General features: G+C 45.5%; 1 protein-coding gene across 1 annotated transcript; it reads right to left on the reverse strand.

Annotated features, from left to right (window-relative positions):
• Positions 1–488: 488 nt before the first annotated feature.
• On the reverse strand, positions 489–12,451 carry LOC306769544 (F-box only protein 41; the record flags this gene model as incomplete). The annotated part of the gene is made up of 16 exons (XM_079258199.1): positions 489–551; positions 1,605–1,720; positions 1,797–1,955; positions 2,147–2,265; positions 2,458–2,553; positions 3,690–3,842; positions 4,044–4,159; positions 5,064–5,284; positions 5,483–5,640; positions 6,594–6,737; positions 6,809–6,873; positions 6,971–7,189; positions 8,624–8,696; positions 11,474–11,553; positions 11,639–12,169; positions 12,314–12,451. The coding sequence occupies 16 exons, from the start codon at positions 12,449–12,451 to the stop codon at positions 489–491; spliced, it is 2,451 nt and encodes an 816-aa protein (XP_079114325.1).
• Between the last annotated feature and the right edge of the window lie 14,855 nt (positions 12,452–27,306).

The raw sequence follows: 27,306 nt of genomic DNA on the forward strand, positions 1-27,306 counted from the left end.
CAAAGATTCCTCCCGTTCTCTCCAGCATCTGAAACCTGACAGCAGTGTTCTGAAAACGTTGAGTCTGAGGTGATATGACAACCACTTTGTGCAGGGAGTTAAAACAGAATGGTGAGGATGAAGAGCCCCGTTTTGTGTTTATGGACACATGACCTGATGAGGGTCAAAGACTTTAAGACACGCTGGATTCAGCCTGAGTGTTACTGATAAATTAATCACTTCAACTGTTTGTTTGTTTGTTTGCAAACACAAAAATTAGCTGCCAGAAATGAAAACTGAAACCGGATCCGGGAAAACTCACTTATTGATCCAAAACCCTGTAAATCGATCAACACAAGCCGATTTATTTCAATCAGACACCTGAAAAATGAATTTGTTGATAAGTGAGGTCCATCTTTAAACCGTTTAGACCCTCAGACTTTCACTTAGATGTAAAAACTGTCATGCGAGAGATGATCGTCCCGTGTGGAAGTATAAATGTGTTGAGGTCAGGAGAATCCTTCGGCTTTAACCTGCAGGACGTCGCTGAGACCAGGACGAGTCTGAAGAACCTGAAAACGTTTCACAACATAAAACACACAATGAAATAACCAATTTACCATGAATATATTCAGTTTATTTACTTATTTTACATTAAGAATACAATACTTTTCATACAAACAACAAAATGTAGTCATTAGTCAAGTTAGCTACCATTAGCGTTACTAGCTAATGTAAAAAAATTAAATTAACATAGCAGTTTAAGCTAATTTCTGATGCTAACATTTGTCAGCTGTTGTGCTTTTCACACAAACAACATTTTAATCTGGCAAGTGGGGTTTTGTCAGAATTGTTTTGTTTTTGCTAACACTTACATGCTAATATTAGCATCATGATACAAGGACTACTGTAAATATCTGTATTAACATTATTTCTCAGGCTAACTTTTGTTGGCAGTACTGTTTTCTATTTAAACACTTTGAGTGTTTTTTGTTTGTTTTGTTTAGTCTTCAATACATTTTCTGTCTTTTTAAAATTTGTCAATTGTTTATGTTAGCCATATTTTATGATAATTTGGCATTTGATGTACTTTTAACTATTTTCCCACAAACTAATCTTCTGATGGTCAAGTTCCTTTTTGATGCTAACTTTTCAATGCTAACTAAATTTCCTTCTTAATGCAAACATTTGCTTGAATGAGGCAGAGTTGCTTTTATATTCAGGTGTTACTTTCTAGTGTTAAACAGGTCATACATTGGGTTTTCTCCAGGTCCCTGGCTTCTTCCACTGTCTAAAAACATACATGTGAGGTTAATTAATGATTTCTATCCCGCCCCAGGAGTGTGACGAGTATGCATGATTGATTGTTGTGTTCATGTCTATGTTAGCGCTGTGATTGAGAGGCGACCTGTGCAGGATAAACCCCACCTCTCGCCTGACAGCGATGGGAATTCGCTCCAGCTCCGCCACGGTTCTGGATTAAACGAGTCCAGAAAATCGATGGATGTTGGAGGGATTTTTTAGTTGGTGGTGTTTAGTTTGGAATAAGCAGTTTTTCGGCTGGATTCTCTGCAGTATTTCTGTCATTTAACAGACAGCAGTATGAAACATACGGTAAACCTCACCTTCAGTGTGCTGAGAATCTCTCCAAACAGGTGTTGAGCTTCCTGAGTATCCGGTTCTTCAAAGTAATCTGACACAGAGACTTCCACCATGATAGAGTCGATGTGTCTGCACGCACCTGCGCAGGTAGAAGGAGGAGGGATCGTCATCGTGTTCACGGGTGATTTAAGTGTTTTCACATCAGAGAGTCTTACTGTGGAAGTGCAGGATGGCCTGACCGCTGACCGGCGTGTGCATCAGGATCAGCGTGTGCAGACTCTTCAGGCCTGCTTGACACAGCTCGATGGCAGTCTGCAGGCCGAGGTCGGTAATACGCTCCAACTCCAGAACCTGCAGCTGAGCGCAGCTACGAGCTGAACATAAAACAACACTACCCCTGTTCATCATCGTCATTTCCACGTGTTAAAAAACTAGAAGAAAGAAATTTACTGATGGGAAACAGCATAGAGAAGCATGACTGTAAACACTGTAAATCTCCAAACCCTGACAATGTTTATCTGGAATAAAATGCATAAAAATGCTCAGAAAAGTCCCTATCACCCACCAATGGTGATCAATCCCTGAGAACTGCAGCCAGCTCCGCCCACACTGAGCGACAGGAGGTGTGGCCAGCATCGACCAATCGTCTGCAAGCAGCGGTTACTAAACCGCGTTGGCTGTTGGCTGACAAATGAAAGACAGATGGATTAATCACTATAAATGATGTGTATTAATTGTTTTTAGTGATTACAGCAATCATCATGTAGGAACTAAAATGAGTCTTTTTGGATGCAGAAACATTTTGAAACGTTTAAATGTTCCCTGTCGTCTGGAAAAGTTACAGAAAACCTGGAGCGTTGGGAATTATTTACTGACCAGGGGAAAGCTGGCGCCACCTGCAGGCTCCTGATGCTTCTGCAGCCGGCACCCAGGGCCCAGAGAACCTCCTGACCTGGAGGATCTGAAGAACTCCTGCAGGTGATCAGGCAGACAGGTAAACATTTAGACAGGTAAACAGGTAAACATGCAGACAGGTAAACAGGTAAACATTCAGACAGGTAAACAGGTAAACATGCAGACAGGTAAACATGCAGACAGGTAAACAGGTAAACATGCAGACAAGTAAACAGGTAAACATTTAGACAGGTAAACAGGTAAACATTCAGACATGTAAACATTCAGACAGGTAAACAGGTGAGCATGCAGACAAGTAAACATTCAGACAGGTAAACATTTAGACAGGTAGACAGGTAAACATTCAGACAGGTAAACAGGTAAACATTTAGACAGGTGAACATTCAGACAGGTAAACATTCAGATAGGTGAACCAACAGGTGAGTATTCAGACAGGTAAACATTCAGACAGGTAAACAGGTAAACATTTAGACAGGTAAACATTCAGACAGGTAAACAGGTAAACATGCAGACAAGTAAACAGGTAAACATTCAGACATGTAAACATTCAGACAGGTAAACAGGTGAGCATGCAGACAGGTAAACATTCAGACAGGTAAACATTTAGACAGGTAGACAGGTAAACATTCAGACAGGTAAACAGGTAAACATTTAGACAGGTAGACAGGTAAACATTCAGACAGGTAAACAGGTAAACATTTAGACAGGTAAACAGGTAAACATGCAGACAGGTAAACATTCAGACAGGTAAACATTTAGACAGGTAAACATTCAGACAGGTAAACAGGTGAACATTCAGACAGGTAAACATTCAGACAGGTGAGCACGCAGACAGGTAAACATTCAGACAGGTGAGCATGCAGATAGGTGAGCATGCAGACAGGTAAACATTCAGACAGGTAAACATTTAGACAGGTAAACATTCAGACAGGTAAACAGGTGAACATTCAGACAGGTAAACATTCAGACAGGTGAGCATGCAGACAGGTAAACATTCAGACAGGTGAGCATGCAGATAGGTGAGCATGCAGACAGGTAAACATTCAGACAGGTAAACAGGTGAGCATGCAGACAGGTAAACAGGTGAGCATGCAGACAGGTAAACATTCAGACAGGTAAACAGGTGAGCATGCAGACAGGTAAACATTCAGACAGGTAAACAGGTGAGCATGCAGACAGGTGAGCAGTCTCACCTGTATGTGAGGGTCTGCAGGTTCCTGCAGTAGCAGCTGGCCAGCCACAGCGTCCTGTCGGTGAGGACGTGGGGACACTGGGAGATGGACAGGTGGAGGAGGCTTCCCCCCGCCGACCGCAGCAGCGCCTCCATGCCGGGCTCCATGATGCCTCTGGGAGACACACAGAGGTCAACTACAATACCCACAATGCACCGCGTTCGCTGCTGTCTGATTCTTATCGCTGCTTTTTAACTTGTCAACAATCAGACGACAGCTGGACTTCTGCTGGATGCTATCAGGAGCTGTTGACATGGCAACAATCCTAACAACCGCAGTATCATGTGTGTGTGTGTGTGTGTGTGTGTGTGTTACCGCGTGTTTTTGTAGTAATCCTCCCGCGTCTCGTTGGCTCGACGGCTTCGAGGCTTCAGGTTGTTCAGAACCACAGACTGGGTCTGGGTGCACCACTGAGACAGGGTGGTCAGGAACTGGACACACAAACGGTTCTGGATTTAGAGAAAGGGTTCTGGTGTGTTCTGGTCCCTTAAACTGGTCTTCAGCAGAACTTTTCCAGCTTTCTGACCGGTTTTCTTTGGACATTTTGCCAAACGATGACAAACAGAACTTTAGCAGCCAGACTCTCTGCATGTGTCAGCATGGAGGCACGAGGACGACAAAACTCTAAGAAACTGGATCTGAAGTCCAGCAAAGACCTGAACCAGAACCAGAGAGATCCAACTGGACCTTCAGCTGATCCACATACTGCTGCTGAAGCCTCATCAGAAACGGTCTCCATGGAAACAAGGACAAAAGGCTGAAATGGGTCACAGAACACAAGAACTGGAGGTGGGTTCTGATGGAGGACTGGATCCTCTCCAGAACCAGGACCTCAGCGGTACTGATGGAGGACTGGATCCTCTCCAGAACCAGGACCTCATGGTCCTGGAGGGATAGAACCTCTCCAGATCAAGAACCTTTAACACAATTAAGTTAGTGAATAAAACAATCAATGAAAACGATTATGGAACCCAGTAACTAACAACTAGAGACTGGTACCGGTATGACCAGTATAACCAGTATTACCAGTATGACCAGTATAACCAGTATATAACCAGTATTACCTGCTGGTCTGCAAACGGGTTAGGGTTAATCTAATCCGCTGCAGCTGCTTCAGGTTTCCTTCCCGTTACATAAAGAAGAGTTTGCCTCCGAGACAACTTTTATTTTCTTCTTCTACTCTCATCTCCGCCAGGAAACGCCGCCCCGTGGTCAAGGAGCGACAACACAGACGTGTTCTTCACGCCGCCAACACCTGGTTCCCCGTCTCAGTTTGTCAAACTAAACACACTGGTGGCGACTTTAACAGTGATGAAGATAATGAAAGTCCTCTACCTCTGCCGAAAGCCTTGCGTTCTCCAGCCGAAGGCGTGTCCAGACCGCAGAATGCCTGGCAACAAGCCGCCAATCAGAGCACACCTCAGCCGCCCGCAGCAACGAGCGTACGTCCAAATATGGGAAGACACAGAAAAGCCCCGCCCTGAGTTTCAGGGTGTTCGCCGCCGGCTGCCTGTCGTCATAGCAACGGGTGGGTGTGGATCGGATGGAGGGGGCATCTGGGTGGGGCGAGGAAGAGCAGAAAGAGCTTTTATTGTGAAGCAGACAGGAAGTCTGTCGTCATAGCAACAGGTGGGTGTGGATCGGATGGAGGAGGGGGCATCTGGGTGGGGCGAGGAAGAGCAGAAAGAGCTTTTATTGTGAAGCAGACAGGAAGTGTGACCAGAACGGCCTGTAACAAACAGAAAAACAGAAACCTGATCCAGGTGTGTGAGTCCTGGCAAAAATAAGCCTCCTCATCTCAGCACTGCTCCACAAACACTCCTCTTCTTCCTCTTCTTCCTCCTCTTCCTCTGTGCTGTGGTGACGAAGGTTTCGTTTGCTCCATGTTCTCCCCCAGCCTTCCTCCCCGACCCTGGCAACACAGGAGGATGACAAGTAGTTTGAGTATTTCTTCCTCAGAGGCAAAAACACGGTCAGGTTACGTAAAGGTGAATAAATTCAGACCATAGACTGCATATAAAAGGTGGGCAGAGCCTCCGTGACGTCACCCGTAGGTTTCTGAAGAGCTGAATTGAAGCTCGGTGGGCGGTTCCTACCATCACCATCTTGGCAGGGGCATGCGCGTCGTCTCGCCCGGGAAATACAAATATGGGCAAAGAGACGGAGCTGAGAGGGGGGCTGTGAGCGTCATGGTGGATGATTGACATCGAGCGAACTCCGAGCTTTCTGTAGCTAAGAGCTAACTGAGCTAATCTGGAGATAACAGGAGCTAACCAGCTAACGGAGGTAAGCGGGCTAAAGTTAAGTCACATTATTAACCGGCTAAAAACTGCGGTTTTTCTACGTTCTCCTGACTTGAAGCGGGAGATCGGGTACCTGTCAATCAAAAGGACACGCCCCTAAATATGCCAAACTTTGAGATTAAATCACCATTAAACGGGTGAGTAAAAAAAGATTCACTCCCACTACAGTTGTCATGAAGGTAAACCTGACCTATTAAACCTAAAATGGATTTTTGTACCAGGCTGTAAACATGTTTATTTCTGCTGTGAACATGTTTATTTCTGCTGTGAACATGTTTATTTCTGCTGTGAACATGTTTATTTCTGCTGTGAAGTTGGTCTTTTTAACATGGGAGTCTATGGGGATTCGCTCTGTTCTGCAGCCCCTAGTGGATGAAGGGGGAACTGCAGTTTTATGCACTTCCGCATAGGCCTCTGTTTTAACCGCTGGAGGCTCCGTCCATCTATCATATACGGACTATGGTTTCATCTCTTGCAAACATACACAGAATGAAATGTTGACACCCCAATCACCACAAACTTCCTCTCCAGTGTTCATTACGACCAGACCTCCATCACTTACCAGAACCTCTCCCTCTGCCCGTCTCCTCTCTCTCGTCGAGTCCGTGGTTGAGCGTAATGGGATGGGTGGATCATGGCCGAACAGCCCTCACTGTCCCACCCCCCAGAGCCCAGAGACATGGTCCGCATCCGGCCTGTAGGACAGCTGGAAGAGACATACCATCAGACAGAAACAAGTTCAGATTCTATTTGTCAAAACGTGATGCGTTCAGATACCTGTAGGGCTGTTGGCCATACAGTTGCTCTCCCAGTCTGTAGGAGCCAGACACACTATAACTCCTCTGGACAAAAAGGGATTAAAGAAACACTTTTGAGTAAATATTAATTGAATCTATTACTGATGCAAGACAAGGCTCGCTTTCAAAGAATAATTTCCACCCTGTTGCCGATGGTTCCCTGCATCCTGTTTGCAATGATGTCATCAGTGCTGCCATCCAGACTGCGTCCGCATCGTCCAGAACCAGGCAGGTACACCTCAGGGGGGGTATACGGGTCTGCATATGCATACTTGTCATTGCGTGTGAAGTGATTGTGACTGAGCAGCAACAACTGTCGCTCCGCACGGTCAGCTCGCTCCAACAGCGTCTCAATAAACACCTACATGAAAACAATAAAAAGAACATCAAGCATGTTTAGATGTGATACAATAACTTAATAATCAAAATCATGATAGAAGTTCTTGACGGAAATAATAAAAATAAATGTTACAACCAAAACTTGAATAGCATCTGTCAAACCTAATTAACTTTAAAATGTTTGTCCAGGACAAACTTTGACTTTACTTGACGTGTTTACAAACAAAAAAAAAATAGTGACAGTGAATTTAAGAATAAAAAAACATGTAACCAGTAACCTGACTCGAAACATTCTGACAGTTAAACATAGCATCTTAGCTATATTTAGATAACAGAAATATAAATATTATTTTGCTTCCCAACATTTATGAATAGCTCAATCACTATCAACTATTACTGTTTTAGCTCAGCTAGTGTTTGCTAACATTTAACAACCAACTAGTTAATTACAAGTACGCTTATTAAGGTATTAAACAAAACTGTTTTAGCTCAGCTAATGTTAGTGAACACAAGATAACTAATTAACAACATTAAGTCCAAGAAACCTTCTTTTAACTATCAAATAAATCTATGTTAGCTCAGCTAATGTTAGCTAGCACTGGTAGTCAACCAACTAATTAATTAACAGTAAGCTTCTTAAGGCATTAAACAAAACTGTTTTAGCTCGGCTAATGTTAGCTAACACATGCTAACTTACTAATTAACAACATTAAGCTCAACAAACCTACTTTTAACTACCAAATAAATCTATTTTAGCTCAGCTAATGTTAGCTAACACGCGATAACTAACTAATTAACAACATTAAGTCCAAGAAACCTTCTTTTAACTATCAAACAAATCTATGTTAGCTTAGCTAATGTTAGCTAGAATTTGTAGTCAACCAACTAGTTAATTAACAGTAAGCTCAGCTAACATTAGCTTACACATGCTAACTAACTGACAACAGTATAATCAAGAAACCTACTTTTAACTATCAAATAAATCTGTTTTAGCTCAGCTAATACTACCTAGCCTAGCATTTGTAGTCAACAAACTACAGTTATTTTAGGAAACCCATTGTAAACCATTAAGAAAAATTGCTTTAGCTCAGCTAATGTTAACTAAGATTTGTTGGCCAACCTCCTAGTTTGTGTGCTCATTAAACTGGACAGAAAGTGGCATTTTCTTTGTCATATTAATGTATTTCACCCTCTAAATATAGGAAATTATCATGATTTAGAACTTTCTGAAAACCCCCCTCTTCCTAAAAATATGCTACATAGTACCGAGTGATTCGTCTTTTCTGTTCATTTCAGTCCTCTATCCAATCCTCCCTCAAGGCCACAGTTAATCATTCAGGCCCAACAAGAGCCGCTATCCAGCAGGTTTTCAATGTAGCCCTGCTTCAACACACCTGGACTGAACACCTAAATGGCTTGAAGAACTGATCCTTTAAACAAACATGGTCTGCATCACCTGCAGCCTGGATTTGGCCTCAGCCTCCTTCTCTGCCGTCTCTTTCAGAAAAAGCTCGATATCCGCCATCTCTCTGGAAGACAAGCATTGGAATACTTCAATCACAAGGACATGGAAGAGGCATGAAATGAAAGATTAGCAGTTTAATATAAGATAGAAATTTACAGAGCAGATGCATCTGCATGCAAATGACATGAATGTTGGATAAACAGGAGCATAGATACAGAAATACAAGGTCTCACCACCAGTGTGACCAATCTTACAAACACAGACACCCTCAGGGCTGCCGAGCCTCACTGTCAGCCCAGATTTATCATCAGAGCGAATACGGAGGACTGTGTTTCACTGTGTGAGACTGACTAAACATGACGTGTCCTCTGTCTGAGCATCGTGTCTCCCTGATCAGCACATTAACTGGATGACCAGTACACAGCGCACATGCAAACACGTCGTTTACTGGTCATTCATTCAGATGCTGAACACAAACTGAACTCCCAGCATTAAAACCTTTAGGTTCTTCACGTGCACACACCATGTGGTCTGCAGCAGCATGGACTCCATGTGTCAGACCTCAGGCTGCAGCGGTTATGTATATCTCAAACACACAATTAAATTAGCAGCTCCATATGTCACCCAGAACGACAGTATTGTCTATTTTCTGTCCATGTTTACAGGGGTTTGTGACAAACGCTACGTCTCTACGCATAACCGCACAGCGTTGGGGGGTTGAAAATGAACACAAGGGAAATTTTCCTCTCAAACTGGAACTTTTCTAGATAATCTAGCTGTTCTGGTTTTAAACGACAGATATGTTTTTGATCATAGTCTCAGATTTATTATTTCTGTAAATGGAAATAGTGGATTTAGCTAAGAATGTACTCTCACTAGTCACTACATCTGGTCAACCGGTTGGGCTGCTTGTTAACGCTGTTACAACCACTGTGGTGTCTCGGGGAAAAGGGGGTGGCAACACAAAATGACAACGGCAACTAAGTACAAGGTCAGATGGGGTTTTATTTAACAAGATTGGCTTTGTCCTTGGTTTGGACTTTGGTGACATAGCTTTAAAGGAAAAAGCCAAACCAAAGGATGTGTAAGTCTACACCAAGCCAGAATATCAGAACAAACCAAGAAATCTAGAAATCTACAGCAAACAAATGCAATCGATTGCACTCAAGCTGAAAGAAGGAAACTTTGTCACAAGGTGCGTTTCCTTTAAACCTAGAATAATACAAAAACTAAATATTGCCATGCCTGTCACGATAACTAATTCTGCCATGCGATTGTCTCATAATTCATTGCGATAGACAATAATATTGCGCCAAGCGATTATTGTTGTCATTTTGATCATTTTCAACTAAAATAACAATCAAGCCATAATAATGTAAGTGCACCTTTTTAAAGAGGGTTTTGCCAACGTGCTTATCCAGAACATATGGTCTATAAACACCATGTAACACAGTTACATAGTCTATGGTCAGCTCATATAAGGAGACATGTTTGGACTGGACCAGAGGTGGAATGGTAAAATGTCATGTTTCATGTCATGGTAAAGTTGTGCAATTGCTTTTTGTAACATGTTTGTTCATCCAGGTGATTCATACTGGCTACGAAATGTTTGCAACATTTTGTAAAATGTCGTCTTTTTAAGGATATTAAAGGGCAGCATGGCTTTACCAACCACGCCGTCTGAGTGCACATCATGTTGCACTGTCCTGGTTGTATCTAATCTGTTGGTTAAACACCCCAGTGATCGTGGACTGTTGGGAAGATGGAGTTAGCCTGGTTGTTAAGGTCTTTTTTTTCCCAGCTGGGAATCACAGTTAATGATGGTGTCTTAAGTGTATATGGAAGCTCATTGTATTGCCGTGTTTCGTTAGTTGTCTTAAAGCAAATGCGGCACTGAAGACACATAAAAATTATTGTGTCTGGCAAACTTATTGTGCTAATTTTTTCTTATTGTGCAATTAACTGACTTATTGCTTACTGCAACAGGCCTAAATATCGCAATAAAAAAACGCAAATGGAAACACCCACATTTTCAAAATAAAGAAGTCTCAATGATGGCTAAAAAGTTTTTACTGTCGTATGAGGTGGTTTTTCATGGAAACATATTGCAAACGTGTAATGGGAACACTTTTTTCACATTTACATGTTCCTGGAACGCGACATGGGGGATCGTGACCAGTTCACTTCCAGTAAAGATGGAAAGGATGAAGTGTGGATCAGAGTGTTAGGGAAAAAAAAAAAGAGAGAGAAAAGCTTCGATAAGCAAATTCTCAGCAGCAAATAGAAAATAGAAAACTCCAAAATAACGCTACGTGGCTACCTCGCATAAGCCACAACTTTCGTAAAATCTCACAAGAGGAACGGGATTTTACGAGACTTTAGGCTAATGCGCTAAATACTGTTTGCTAGAAACACCCGTAAATCGCAATATTTTTTGTTGGAAATGTACAAATATCGCTTTTATTCTGCAAAAAAAACTGAAATTGAAGCACAGTGACCGTGTTCTTGGCCAATGGAGGAAGAGACTGAGAAGACGTCCACCAATCCTGAGGCACGATGTTATGGGTGGAGCCGAGGAATGGCAGCCAATCGGCTGTGGAGTCTCTACATTTGCCTAAAGGCTCTAGAGACCAGCAGACTCAGGATCGTAACAAACATTATCCAACCAGCCAATCACACGGTGCATTTAATCTCAGTGCATTTAGTCATGCAGACGCCTCGCTGTTCGGACTGGGCGTCAGAATGAGGAAGAAGGTCGGGTTAAAAAGACATTTACACCAGAACAGACTGAGGTTGGTATTCTGTGAGACACAGAAAGACAGAAACCTTCAGGATACTGACTGTTGCCGCTCGTTCAGCTCTTCCTCCTTTCCCGTCAGGTCTTTCTTTAATCTCTCCATCATCTCCATGGCAACAGACACCTGCAGGATGAACAGAAAACACTCCTGAAAGGCGTCTGGAAATTCATGTATGTGTTTCATGCTGGTCGTCTGCAGTTCAACCCACCTGTCTGGACAGGTACGCCGCCCTTCGCTCCACCTCCTGCTTCTCGCTCTTCAACCGTTCCCCGTCTCGTCTCTCCAGCTCAAGCTCCGCCTCCCTCCTCTGTAGCTCCGCCCTCAGCCGACCCACGCGCCGGTTCACCCTCTCCTCCACCTCTGCAAATGTGCGGGCAATTTTATGATCCACCCCAAGTCCCAGTCGCTCCTCCAGCCCGATCCCCACCGACAGCCCGAAGTCCAGCTGGAGCCCCACCTCGCCGAGTTTCTCTCCAGGGAACGACTCCAGATGCCCGGGAAGCACCAGAGCCGTGGAGGGGCCCTCCGAGGGGCCCGCGGGGGCGGGAAGGGCACGGTCCGCTGGGCCGAACATATCCCTGAGCAGCTGCATGGAGGCAGACGACGAAGCCAGGTCCAGGCAGGCCAGCGGCAGGGGGAGGCTGCAGGGCTCCACACCCAGAGAGGAGCTCTGATTCGGGGACACGGCGGGACCGGGGAGTGGGAGGAGAGTCCCCGGTCTGGAGCTTCTGACCCGGGCCTGAAAAGGGCCACCAGGTTGGAGACATGAAGCAGTAAACTGTGCAGTACAGTACACTGTAAAGTACTTCCTGCTACTTTCTGGGTTGAATGATCTTTAAAGGATCACCTGAACAAACTCATGATGAAAACGACGGAAGCTTACCTGCGACAGCACCAGCAGGGTCTCGTAGGTGTGCCGGCTCACCAGGTGAGCCCTCAGCTCAGGTACCGACGCGAAGCGAAACGTGTCGCCACAGCGAGGACAAAAGTAGGGCAACTCCGAGGAGGAGGAGGAAGACATGACTCACTGGGGAGCAGCGTCAGGCCTGCAAGATAAAACAGCAGCAAGACTGCAGCAGAGGCAGAAGGATGGCGTGGAGGGATGAACGCAGTCTGCACACGGCTGAACCCGCCTGGAAACTGGGTCAGAGCGTCTGAGCGTCCACGTTATTGATCCTGAGCGGCCGAAGACTTAACGAGCGGATGCTTCCAGAGGAGGCGGCGGCGGAGGAGATCCACGCCGGAGCATCACGTCCAGGTCCGAGCGCCGCAGCCGCATCTGAAGCCGGAGCCCCATGTGCGAGTCTGCTCAGCGAAGCGTCATCTTCCACGCCGCCGGTCAGCCCGTGCAGAGGAATGTTAACACGCATGGATGAGCAGGAAGAAAGAAACGAGTGGGGCGTGGGCTCTCTCTCTGCTTCCATCTGCCCCTGTTTACCTCCTCCTCCTCATGCTCCTCATCCTCACTCTGCTGTCACACCTGAACTCCTCACTCCAGCTGCTGATTCAGTCCCGACTCGCTCCTTCTAACGAGAATAATTACTGATGTTTACATGGATTTATGATATTTTTCTGAGCTCGTAAACATCCGTCTGTAAGCTCACGTGAAGAATGGAGTCGGGATTTTATTTACAGCCAATAAAAAGAATAGAAAATATAGAAATGAAAGATTGAACGTTGATCATTATGAGACTGTAAACTTTAAATATATCAAATTAAAATATTTTTCTACAAATATAAATAGAAAATCATCATCATAGGATAAAAATGACACATTTAGAGGCAGAAATGTTTAAATGACCTTTTAATTTGTTGGAGAAATTCATCCACAGAGTCACAATTATGGTTTCCAAATCCAGAGGTGTTTAAAGTAGAAGTAAAAATAAAGTAGAAGTCCCGCCATGTTTTTGGATCTAGAACAGGTGTTTTCACCAACAGGCTCGTCTACCTGCAGTGGAGCTGAGCTGATTACATTCACCTGGTTTAGTGACTGGTTGGAAAAAGCTCCCAGACAGAACTTATACTTTATACACCTCTGTCCAAAACCAAATGTCTCCAAATTAAAGAGATACCAGTTTGTTTTTACATTAAAAAAGGGCTGAAACTGACACGTAAAACTAATAATCCTGTTCATGTTATTTAAAATGTTTGGAAATGTTTAGAGATTTCTCTTCAGTGAATGGAGAAATATTAATTAAATGACCAGATTTATTTAAACTGTGTGTTATTTTTCTATATTTGATCTTTTATTGTTTATTTAATATGAAAATTGTACAACTAAAGCATTTAATTAGCTACGAGGCTAAAATACTGAAATAATCGCTAATTAATCGTAATGGCGGTAACTTGTTCTATTAACTGTGATACAGATTCCCGACATCGCCCAGCGCTGTCTGAAACCAAGCAGCTTTATTGTGAACCAAACACAGCTAACGTTAAACAGTCCCAAACTGCACCGACGCACCTGGATCCTTTTCTTTCTGCAGTAAAGCCCGCTGGGATCGGCGCTGTGCGGCGACGCAATGTGATGCAACGCGATACGTTGCGACGTAACGCGTACCGAGTCTTCGCAGTATTTCCCCGAACTCGTGTCAAGGCTTGCGTTATTTCAGAAGAGTGACATCACTGATCCGAAGCCTCGCTGCCGGACTGAACCACGTTACCAGTCCGGAAACGTCATGCACATCTTGCTGTTTGCCTCGTCGTTAGCCGCGACTGTGGCGGGTAAAAGGAGGTTTTCCAAGGATGGAGACGTTGGTAGGGTGGATTGCCGTGGGTCGGGAGTCAGGTCCTGCCTCAAGAGGAGGAGTTTAAATATCTCGGGGTCTTGTTCACGAGTGAGGGAAGTATGGAGCGTGAGATGGACAGAGGGATCGATGCGGCGTCTGCAGTAATGCGGACTCTGCGCCGGTCTGTCGTGGTGAAGAAGGAGCTGAGCCAGAAGGCGAAGCTCTCGATTTACCAGTCGATCTACGTTCCTACCCTCACCTATGGTCATGAGCTGTGGGTCGTGACCGAAAGGAGATCTCGTATACAGGCGGCTGAAATGAGTTTCCTCCGCAGGGTGGCCGGGCTCTCCCTTAGAGATAGGGTGAGGAGCTCGGTCATCCTGGAGGAGATCAGAGTAGAGCCGCTGCTCCTCCGCATCGAGAGGAACCAGTTGAGGTGGCTCAGGCATCTGGTCAGGATGCCTCCTGGACCTCCCTGGTGAGGTGTTCCAGGCACGTCCCTCTGGGAGGAGACCCCGGGGAAGACCCAGGACACGCTGGAGGGATTATATCTCTCGGCTGGCCTGGGAACGCCTCGGGATCCCCCCGCAGAGTTGGTGAATGTGGCTGGGGAGAGGGAAGTCTGGGCTTCCCTGCTTAGGCTGCTGCCCCCGCAACCCGAACCCGTTGATGGAGATGTTAAAATCTCCCATGTTAGTTTGAACAACCACGTTCACCATGTCCCATCAAAGCAGGATTTACTGTTCAGGCGACTGAAACGCTGAAAATCTGAACCAGTTTGGTGGAAAGCTTTAAAACTTCCTAAAGCTTCGTCCGACTGAACTGGTCTCTGCGTGGAGTACTGGACCTAGAGGCTCTGGATGTGGCTGAAGACGGGCAAGGCGGTTCGACCAAAACGCAGAAATTCTGCGGACTCCGGGGATGTTTAGTAAAACAAGTCACAGCAAATGCATGGAAAACTGACAAAAACACAAGACAAGAACCGGCGATTCCCGGGAACAATGGGCCGATTCCAGAACGGGATGAAGGTGTGAGGATGAGGAGCCAGAGCCAGAGAGCAGGAAGTAAAGTCCCAGTTATTCCCGGGAACGATGGGCCGATTCCAGAACGGGATGAAGGTGTGAGGATGAGGAGCCAGAGCCAGAGAGCAGGAAGTAAAGTCCCAGTGATTCCCGGGAACGATGGGCCGATTCCAGAACGGGATGAAGGTGTGAGGATGAGGAGTCAGGGAGCAGGAAGTAAAGTCAACAAAATAAAAGTGGAAACGAGACGGAGGACCAGGAAAGGTTTGGAACGCGGTGAGGAGGAGAAACGCCAACCGTTTGAGGGGGGAACGTTTTCACTGCTGCACCACTAAACATAAACTAGACCAGTAAAACCAGTTAGATGTCTGCTTTGTTCTGTGCTCCTGGTAAAGAGCCGATCAGGCTGAAAGGTTAATCAATAGCGTCTGCAGATGCAAAACTTTAATCAATCAATATCAGCTGATTTTTATTGATGATCCTAGGTTACTTTACTGATAAACTGATCTGTTACTGATCGATAAGTGCATGGAAGGAGAGGATCACACATCAGCACAGATGATAATTCCTTACTAATTGATTGATTGATTACTTTTTATGTTCGTGTAAAAGCAGGATCACGTTCTGACACGTCATCTACCGCTGATCAAATAATCGATAGGCCTACCTGGAGTTATTGATCCTCGGGTCCTGGTCCAGCCTGAATCCACCCGGATCCGTGGCTGCGTCACTCGCTCCGCATCAGTCCCGCGATCCCGTTGCCATGGTTTCCAGCAGCTCGCGCTCAGTCCGGTACCACCGGAACCAGGTACTGGTTCTGGTTCTGCAGTGGCGGGACACGGTGCAGGATGAAGGTGCTGCTTCACCACCTCCCGCGCGGAGAGACGGCGTGCAGCCGCCTCGTGCTGCCTGCTGCTGACGTAGGAGCCACGTGACCTGTCAACCCAGAAGTTGTTCATTAGAGGACATTTATTATTATTTATTCATTTATTGATTCATTCTCTTATCAAATCTGTGAATAAAGGCAGCCTATAAGTAGAAATGTTTATATATATATATATATATATATATATATATATATATATACACTATTCACAAAAAGTTAGGGATATTCAGCTTTTGGGTGAAATTTCACAACAAGCCTAAAATGCATTCAAACCTGTACAGGTGAACTTAATGTGATCTTCTCTAAGCTTTTAAATGCACATGTCCAGCTGTTAAATGTTTCAATAAATTTTGCACAAGTTGCTGTTCTCTAACAAGGAGCTTAACGGCAAAAATCACGGCAGGTGTGTGATCCTTGAATTGACCAATAAATGTCCTGGTTCAATTAGAGCTGGTGTTTAAACAGTTGTCCTCATCATGCTGTTCACATTTTGACATCATGAGACCAAGACGACACCTAACAATGGAACAACAGTCCCTTGCCATTGCCATGCTTCAAACAGGACGTTCTCAGACAGAAGTGGCCACTGAGCTTGGAGTGTCACAGAGTGTCATCAGCAGGTTGCAACAGAGATATGGAGAGACTGGAAGAGTCACAGAAAGGCCTAGAAGTGGACGTCCTTTGGCCACATCCCGTGCTGATGACCGCTACATTGTGAACACTGCCCTGAGAAACCGGATGATGAATGCCACTCAACTCCAGGCACGTTTAAGAGAGGTGAGAGGCACCCAAGTGTCACGTCAGACCATTCCAAACCGTTTCCATCAGCGTGGTCTGCGTGCTAGACGACCTGCACGGGTACCTGACCACACCACCAGGCACAGGCATCATCGTCTTGCATGGGCCAGGGAGCATTTACGCTGGACGAGGAACCAGTGGGCCTCAGTGCTGTTCTCTGATGAAAGTCGATTCACACTGAGCAGAAATGATGGCCGGCAACGATGTTGGAGACGTCAGGGAGAGCGCTATGCATCAGCCACTGTTGTCACCAGGCCAGCTTTTGGTGGTGGCGGTGTTACAGTGTGGGCAGGGGTGTCCACTTGGTACAGAACTGCCCTACACTTTGTGAATGGTACAGTGACAAGCCCATACTACCTGAATAACATCATTAATCCAGTGATTGCAACCCTACATGAACAGCACAGGCCTAATTTCATCTTCATGGACGACAATGCTCCTGCTCATCGAGGCCGCATCATCAGGGAACGGCTGTTGGAGACTGGTGGACCTCAAATGGAACGGCCTGCACTCTCTCCAGACCTGAATCCCATTGAAAACCTGTGGGATCAGCTGAGCCGTCGTGTAGAGGCTCGAGACCCTGCACCCCAGAACCTCAATGACCTGAGGGCTGCCCTTCAAGAAGAGTGGGATGCCATGCCTCAGCAGGCAATAAGTTGCGAACAGCATGAGACGTCGTTGTCAAGCTGTAATTGATGCTCAAGGGCACATGACGAGATATTGAGACATTCAAATTTTTTGTTGTGGTGTAACTACCATTGTTGTTACCTTTTGTGTTGAATGAATTTTTTGAGATGAGGAAATCAGTAGTGCATCCTTCTACTTAAATGTCTTACTTTTATGATATTATATCACTGTAGCATGAACATATTGCATTTTCCATAAATTTCACCTGAAATTTGACATTAAAGGAAACTTTATAAAGAAAAAATTTAAGACAGGAACAGATAAAAACAGAATGAGAGGGAGAAATGAACACATCCTCCACACAGGATCCAGAACTACCAGACCAGGCAGGATCCCAGTTACAGACTGTGCAAAGAAACCCTGAAACAATCCAGCAGCTCACAGCAGGGTGCAAGATACAGAGAATACATGGAGCACCATAACTAACCGATCACTACGGCTTTCCTCTGCTGCTGATCCATGATCAATATGTCTGGTTGGTTGGCCACCACCGTCTTGTTGGTCTGGAAGTCCCACACAGGATCTTGGCCCTCTCCAGTGGTGAACTGGTCCTTTCAGAAGTCGGCATACTCTCAATGTGTCGCCTTTGTTTTAAAAACAAAAAGTTTCCAAGAGTAACTTTCAGAAAAAGTGACATGTTAGACTCTACTTACTTTACTCATAAATCCATCAGTATATCTGCTCATTGTCACATATTTTCTGCTCTTTGGTTTCATAGTGGGAGAGGTATGAAATGACTAAATCAGTGCTGACACACAGATGGGTTTATAGACATATATCTGTATTATGTCTATGTTCAGGCTAAAGTTAACTCAGTTGAAGGCTAACTGCACCAGCGTAGCATACTAGGAACCCTAGCTGAGCTGCTGGGAGATGTAGCTACATGTGTAGGGACATTAGTGACTTTTAAAGCAGCATCAGGAGGTCTAGAAGTGGTTTAACTCCGTATATCCTGGACTACACCACCGGTCCTCTCATTCTCCACCACCTTGGTCACTTTACATTGATTACATTAAAACCGAAGATCCTCTGATACAGGAGTTATTAAAACAGATCCACATATTTATTTATTTTTTATTCTGTCAAATTTATTTGTGTTCTGTTAAAACACAGCTGCATCGTTTTCCTTCATCTGCAGGTTATATAAGATATGAACATGATATATTTATTTATGCCTCGGTGGGCGGCAGGGTGTTGGCTATAAGGGGAAGGGGTTGTCTAAACTGCTGCTGTGACCTCTGACCTTCACCATGTTCAGCAGATCAGTGGGAAGATTAGAAAAGCAGAAGAGATTTCATGATCGATCAGGCAGAATATCTTTCTGTAGTACTCATCAACGACCACTGGAGGGCGCCAGGTCCCTGCAGCCATGGCGAGGGGGGAACGTCAGCAGTTCACACATCTTCATCATCATCATCATTATCATCATCATCATCTGGATCCTCCGGGCCTTTAGAAGAAAACTGGACGTTTTGCTGTATGATCACGCGACTCATCAACGAAACTGCAGATTTAACACCCACAGCTGGCCGTGGGTTGAAACTGCCGTTGCCACGGCAACGCAACCTCCACAGCTCATCGCTGAATGAACTGTTAAAGCCGACACAAACCATGGCGCTGTTTGTTGCTTGGCAACATGGACCTGTTGATGGACGGAGCAGGAGAGATATCTGCAGGAGGAGGAGGATGAAGATGCTGAGGACTGATTCACAGTCATGATGGAAACAAAACTCATTCATGATGAGTTCGAGCAAATCTGGAGGTACTTAATCTGCTTTTCAGTCTTTTTGCTCCTGAACTTTACAGCTTGTGTGTCTGGGAAGCCTCTTTCTACCCGACCGACTGAGCTCAGCGTTGTACCCAGCGGTGTAGTCCAGGGTATACGCAGGTATACACAGGTATATGCTGGTATAGGCAGGTATACGCAGGTACACGCAGGTATACAGAGGTATACAAAGGTATATGCAGGTATACTCAGGTACACACAGGTATACAGAGGTATACGCAGGTATATGGAGGTATACGGAGGTATACACAGGCATATGGAGGTATAACAGGTATACACAGGTATACGGAGGTATACTAGGGTATGCAGAGGTATACACAGGTAAACGCAGCTATAGGCAGGTATACAGAAGTATACGGAGGTATACGCAGGCATACGCTGTTATACGCAGGTATACAGAGGTATAACAGGTATACACCGGTAGATGCAGGTATACCAGGGTAAACGGAGGTATACGCAGGTAAATGCAGGCATAGGCGAGTATACGGAGGTATACGCAGGCATATGCTGTTATTTGCAGGTATACAGAGGTATATGCAGATATACGGAGGTATACACAGGTAGACACAGGTATATTCAGGTATACACAGGTATATGCTGGTATATGGAGGTATACGGAGGTATATGGAGGTATACGTGGGTATGCGTAGGTATATTCAGGTATACACGGGTATACACGGGTATACCAGGGTATATGGAGGTATACGGAGGTATATGCAGGCATACGTTGTTATACGCAGTAATACAGAGGTATACGCAGGTATATGCAGATATACGGAGGTATAACAGGTATACACAGGTAGACGCACGTATACCAGGGTATACGGAGGTATACGCAGTTAAATGCAGGTATAGGCAGGTATACGGAGGTATACGCAGGCATACGCTGTTATATGCAGGTATACAGAGGTATATGCATGTATACGGAGGTATACACAGGTAGATGCGCGTATACCAGGGTATACGGAGGTATACGCAGGTAAACACAGGTATACGGAGGTATATGCAGGTAAACACAGGTATACCGAGGTGGAGGCAGGTATACGGAGGTATACGCAGGTATACAGAGGTATACGCAGGTGTATGCAGGTATACACAGGTATATGCAGGTATACGCAGGAAAATGTAGGTATACGGAAGTATACGGAGGTATACGGAGGTATACGGAGGTATACGCAGGTATACGCAGGTATACGGAAGTATACAGTGTATACCCACTTCTAACCCCCTTGTGATGCTGGTTTTACAGTGACAAACATCCCAACACATATATCTACGTTGCCCAGCAGCTCAGATAAGGTTACCAGTATGCTACACTGGTGCAGATTGTCAACAGCTGCATTAACTTTAGCCTGGACATAATAAAGCTATTTGTACATATATATGTCCATTAGCCTGTCTCTCACCAGCCTGTGTGCCAGTACTGGTTCAGTCATTTCTTAACTCTTCCTCCATTAAACCGAAGAGCAGAAATTATGTGAGAAAAAGCAAATATACTGATGGATTTTTTTAAGTAGACTAAATCAACACTTTTTCTGAAACAGCGTTTTTCTGGGCTACATTTTTTCTGTTTTTAAAACAAGGACAAAACATTGAGAGTATACCCAATATACTCTCCAATCCAATATATGGACCATTACACCACTGGTCTTAGCGATGACTTGCCGATGAGACCGCAGGTCCTGTCTCGCCACAAACAGCTGACCTTAAGGTAGATAAATGTTAGAGCATGAGCAGCTTTTAAAACCGCTTTAGCTCCACAAAACGGTGAGAATCCCTGATCAGAGACAGTTTCCATCACCAGTTTCTCCTGGTGATGCTGAGGAAACTCAGCTACGGAGAAGGCTGATCAGTTTCACAGGTTATAAAAACACAGAAATAAATACAATGAATAGAAAAAAGTAAAATCAGCTATAAGAAACAAAGTTTAACTAAAACCTTGCTGGAATTAAAAATGTCTTCCATCGAGTCCAGACTGTGTAAAGTTGGTCTTACGTAAAACCATATACGTAAAAGGGACCATTAAACAATTCTGGCTGGACGGCCAGACCTTTACAAGACATTTCAGAAGTGTGAAGAGGAACCTGAAAACTTCTGACGGTCAAATTGAAGATATTAAAACGGATTCTGAGACCAGCTGGTGTCGGTACCAGATCAGCTGATGGCCCTGCGCCTGCTGATGACGTCACAGTGTGTGATTGGCTGGATGTTGTGGTGGTCCAGACCACTTATGGGAGTGGTTTTTCAGCGACGTGGGATTGTAGGTCTTAATTCATAGGATGCACAAACAACATTCATGAGGAAATCCATCGCTACTGATCGAATGGGACCAACCACAAGCTAACCATCACGTCTGAAACTCCCGAGAGCAGAAAAGCTGCCATTTGGAAGGCATCGAAAAATTACACAATTAGAAATAACAATGTGACCTAATGTTTATGTTTGTGACTCCTGTTTAGTTTATAATTGCAATATTTATCCACTATTTAACCGGTTATTGTCCTAAAATAACATTGTTTTGCTTTCTGCAAGTAAAACTGTACAGGTGTATGACTACGAGGACGAACTCCGCTTGGCGGTGTTTAAACCTTCAAACAGTTCATGGTTCAAACACGTCTGCAATGTATTGACAAGTTCATAGTGAGATTATTGCATCTTCAGGGGCTTTATTGGTCTGATGAAAACATGTTTAGTTTGCCAAAGGAAATGCAAAATAAAAGCAAAAACATCTCTGAATAAATTAGACACCACGAGCGTCTTATTGGACTCTTATGGAGCGAGAAGTAGTGTGACAACATCGGCAGCCGCAGCCGGAGCAGATCTGGTACCAACACCGGCAGGCTGTGCAGAACTTTGGCAGAGGATTATATGAAGCGTCGCTACAGACGCCCTGAAGACGGGTTAGCTCCTTGTTGAGACGGCTAAACAGTCAGTGTAATCATGCAACGCTTAAAGCTCTAGTAGGTAACGTTGCAGAGAGACATGTTCCTCTGGGTGAAGTGGTTCCTTGTCCTGATACATTCTGTAATCATGAACAAAAAGAAATATAGTTAGATCCCTCAGTTTACTGTAAATCTGTAAAAACTCTGACCAATCCAAACGTTCCGACCCAAATGGAGTTGTTCATTTCTTATATTTCGTAGCTTCTTCTGCCAGCTCCTGCCTCCTCTCGCTAAACAGCTGAGAAAGAGAAAATCGTTGGTGGAAAAAACTGCGAATAAAAAAGCCTCGGATCACGCAAGGAGCAGAACCAGAGGGGGAGGAGCCAAGGTAGGGGGAGGAACCAGGACAGGGCGCCCCTTTCACATCCTGCTAACTCCCCAACATGACTTTAAAGCTTCAGTTTTATCTGAAGACGGCTGTCATGCTGCCTTACTGGATGCTAACTATGCAGGCGAGGACAGTCTCTAGAGTTCACAGGGTCTAAATGAGCAGAATAGTTGCAAATCATCAACATAAAGACGATATGGGATATTGTTGACCTGTTTTAGTACCTCATTTAACCTATAAAGACCCAAACTTATGTAAAAATGATCAAATTATAAAAAATTATGAGGTCTTTGTCTCTTCAATGAAATGTAAGAAAGTACCAACATTTTTTAGGGATTAATCACCATGTGTTACGTCAACATTTTCACAGTGTAATTTTCAGCTTTCCAGTTTCCACGGAGGAGCAGAAGAAAAAAATCACGTTGTGTTCCTCAGGATTGTGAGCAAAGTTTGTACCATGAAGGCAAATGTCTCAGAAACTGTGTCATCATATACGCCACGCTGGGTTCTGATGGGTTAAAGGAGCGTAAACAACCAAAACAGAGCCCAGACCGGAGCCCTGAGGAACCAGACGGCAAGCCCAGTCTTCAGACTGGGCTGCTGTCCTACAGGTTTCAGATGTTTCCCTGCTCCAACACCAGTTTAATCCAACACCTTGTAGTCACAGTGAAGCAGGAAAACCACTAAAACCTGCAGGACAGCGTCCCTCCAGGACAGCGTCACACCTGGACAGTGTCCCTCCAGGACGTAAACATATGCATGGACATGCACAGTTATAGCCAACAGTAAACCTCTGTGTGTGTTCACGCTGAACAAAAGGTAGGTATGTATTGTAAAGGTAGGTATTCATGCTGGTCTGCCAGACAAAACGACTGAATCTGGAGGTGCTGAGTGGATGCAGACAGCCACTATGTTGCGGGGGGAGGCGTGGAAATGGGCTCATATCATCACTCTGACTGGGAAAGTGTCACCATGCGGGTTACTGGGTAGATCAGAGCGACATCATTCCTTCAGTACACGACCAGCGCGGCTCTTGTGTTGAGGTTGTGATGGTTGTCATGACGATGAGCGCTGCACAGATAGCAGGACGAGATCTGAGAACGGTGTAAAACCAGCCTGAGATGAACAACGTGTGACATGTTGTGTAATCATGGCTGGGGAGGAACTTTGCTCCATTCTGCTGTCGTTGCTGCAGGTTGCAGAAGGTCCAGCAGTGGCACGTCAGTCAGGCTGAAGTCTGGATGTCAGATCACGTTGGCAGCTTGGTTCTGTTGTAGACCTGCTGCTGTTTGTCGCGTTGCGTGCGACAGTTCCAGCTGGACCCATGGCAGGGGCTCAAACTGGGGGTCGGGACCCCTACGGGGGTCGCTAGACAAGCTCAGGCCTGTCAAAATCATACCGTTACTGCAGAAATAAGCCTGTGAAATCAGCACCTTTACTTTTTTTATCACATAAAAACAGGGTTTTTACGCATTACATATTAACCCTTTAGAGCCTAGTGCGACATACACGACACAGGCAGTTTCTGCGACATTTTGCATCACTTTGTGGTAAAAACTTTGTGTAAAATCCTGCTGAACACAATCAGAAACTTCTGGCTCCTAATAGACACCAGGAACTATGGAAATTCTGACACGATATAGCTATTGTTTAATTGTTTAATTCTTTGTTACATTTGGTTAAAGGACCAAAAAAAAAGTGACTTTTCTTCGATTTTTCATGGTCAGTTCTGACAGGATCAAAAATCTGCATTACGTCTGCCAGGGAAGCTGATTCTGGGGATGAAGGTGTGATAGCAGTGAATATCCACATAAAAATGATTTATTCTCCTTATTTCAAGAGATTCTGACTGTTTTCCTACCTTAGAGGACGCTACGTCTGATATGTCATACAACTAGTCATCATGTGGGGGTGGTGAACATGCCACGGTAACCGCAAGGAGCCCAGACCATCAACCCTCCACCACTGTGCTGACAGCTGCTGTGAGGCATCATGCTGATCTACTCTTGTGTTTTGTGCGTTCTGTAAACAGAGTTTACGATTGGTTGACGCTGCCGCACCTCACAGAAGCTGGAAAGACGAAAGCAGCATCTACCAAACATCCAACATCGCCAGTGGGTTCGGCTTGAAATCCTGCAGGGCAGTCATGGGACCCCGTTCAATGACTTACACTGTCATGTGGTGTCAAAAGGACCCTTGTTTTCCTATTTAAAATCATATTTATATCTACATCATGTCTTATAAAATATGTATAAACAATTTATATAATTGTAAATCATAAAATAAGTATTAACTGGTTCCTCTGAACCCCAAATAGCAAGACGACATCTGTAACGTCAAACAGTAGCTCGGCCACAGGAGCATCTCGTTACATCGTGTTATGTTATTATATATTTCTGTTATTATGTCAGATTTCAGGTATTCAACTACAAGTTGTGTTTCCTTTAGTTATTAAGTACAAAATAAAAAAAAAACCAGTGTGATGAATCCTGGACCAGTTTGTACTGGTCAAAGGTGTCAAACGAATTCACACTCATCACTGAGGTAGAAGTATAGATACCAGGTAGAAGTATAGATACTAAGTAGAAAACTGACATTCAGAGTAAAGCTGATGATACCAAAGCGGCCTGAACTTTGCCATTCTGTTCAGCACTTCATTCTAAAGGCCATCATGACTGATATTAATATTAAATGTTACTTCTGGAACATCAAACTGCTGTCACATCTTTGCCACGACATTTTTGCACGCCTGTTATGTCATTGCCGTGACGTTATTTGTGTTGTGTTATGCATGTTTACATACTATACATGTATTGACTTCTCCTAAATACATCCATCCTTTTTCTTAACCATCCATCCATTCTGCGTCGCTTATCCGGGGTCGGGTCGCGGGGGCAGCAGCCTAAGCAGGGAAGCCCAGACTTCCCTCTCCCCAGCCACATTTGCCAACTCTGCGGGGGGGATCCCGAGGCGTTCCCAGGCCAGCCGAGAGATATAATCCCTCCAGCGTGTCCTGGGTCTTCCCCGGGGTCTCCTCCCAGAGGGACGTGCCTGGAACACCTCACCAGGGAGGTCCAGGAGGCATCCTGACCAGATGCCTGAGCCACCTCAACTGGTTCCTCTCGATGCGGAGGAGCAGCGGCTCTACTCTGATCTCCTCCAGGATGACCGAGCTCCTCACCCTATCTCTAAGGGAGAGCCCGACCACCCTGCGGAGGAAACTCATTTCAGTCACGACCCACAGCTCATGACCATAGGTGAGGGTAGGAACGTAGATCGACTGATAAATCGAGAGCTTCGCCTTCTGGCTCAGCTCCTTCTTCACCACGACAGACCGGCGCAGAGTCCGCATTACTGCAGACGCTGCACCGATCCGTCTGTCCATCTCACGCTCCATCCTTCCCTCACTCGTGAACAAGACCCCGAGACATTTAATCTCCTCCACTTGAGGCAGGACCTGACTCCCGACCCGGAGAGGGCAATCCACCCTATTCCGGCTGAGGACCATGGTCTCAGATTTGGAGGTGCTGATTCTCATCTCAGCCGCTTCACACTCGGCCGCGAATCGCTCAAGTGAGAGCTGGAGATCACGACCAGATGAAGCCAACAGGACCACGTCATCCGCAAAAAGCAGGGACCCAATCCTGAGGCCACCAAGCCGGATCCCCTCAACACCTCGGCTGCGCCTAGAAATTCTGTCCATATAAGTTATGAACAGAATCGGTGATAAAGGGCAGCCTTGGCGGAGTCCAACCCTCACCGGAAACGAATCTGACTTACTACCGGCAATGCGAACCAAGCTCTGACACCTGTCGTACAGGGACCGGACAGCTCGCACAAGGGGTCCGGTACCCCATACTTCCGGAGTACCCCCCACAGGAGCCCCTGGGTCCACAAAGCACATGTAGACTGGTTGGGCAAACTCCCATGCCCCCCCCAGGACCCCAGAGAGGGTATAGAGCTGGTCCACTGTTCCGCGACCAGGATGAAAACCACACTGCTCCTCCTCAATTTAAGATTCGACTATCCGGTGGACCCTCCTCTCCAGGACCCCTCAATAGACCTTACCAGGGAGGCTGAGGAGTGTGATTCCCCTGTAATTGGAACACACCCTCCAGTCCCCCTTCTTAAAAAGGGGGACCACCACCCCAGTCTGCCAGTCCAGCGGTACTGCCCCGATGTCCACGCAATGCTGCAGAGGCGTGTCAGCCAGGACAGCCCCACAGCATCCAGAGCCTTAAGGAACTCCGGGCGGATCTCGTCCACCCCCGGGGCCTTGCCGCCAAGGAGATTTTTGACCACCTCAAAGCCGTTCTTTTATTCTCCATGGCCTCGCTGAACTCCTCCCATGCCTGAGTTTTTGCCTTGGCGACAGCCGAAGCCGCATGCCGCTTAGCCTGTCGGTACCCATCAGCTGCCTCCAGAGTCCCACAGGCCAAGAAGGCTCGATAGGACTCCTTCTTCAGCTTGACGGCATCCCTCACTGCTGGTGTCCACCAACGAGTCCTGGGATTACCTCCACTACAGGCACCAACGACCAGGTTGGTGCCTTTTTCTCCACCACTTAGTTCAATTCAGGGTGACAGGAAGCTGGAGTCTATCCCAGCAGTCACTGGGGGAGAGAGAGGTACACCTGGACAGGTATCCAGTCCATCGCACCTCCTAAATACAAATACTCCAAATTTCTACTGAAGTAAT

The sequence above is a fragment of the Telmatherina bonti genome, assembly GCF_933228915.1.
Source record: "Telmatherina bonti genome assembly, chromosome: 18".
NCBI lineage: Eukaryota > Metazoa > Chordata > Actinopteri > Atheriniformes > Telmatherinidae > Telmatherina > Telmatherina bonti.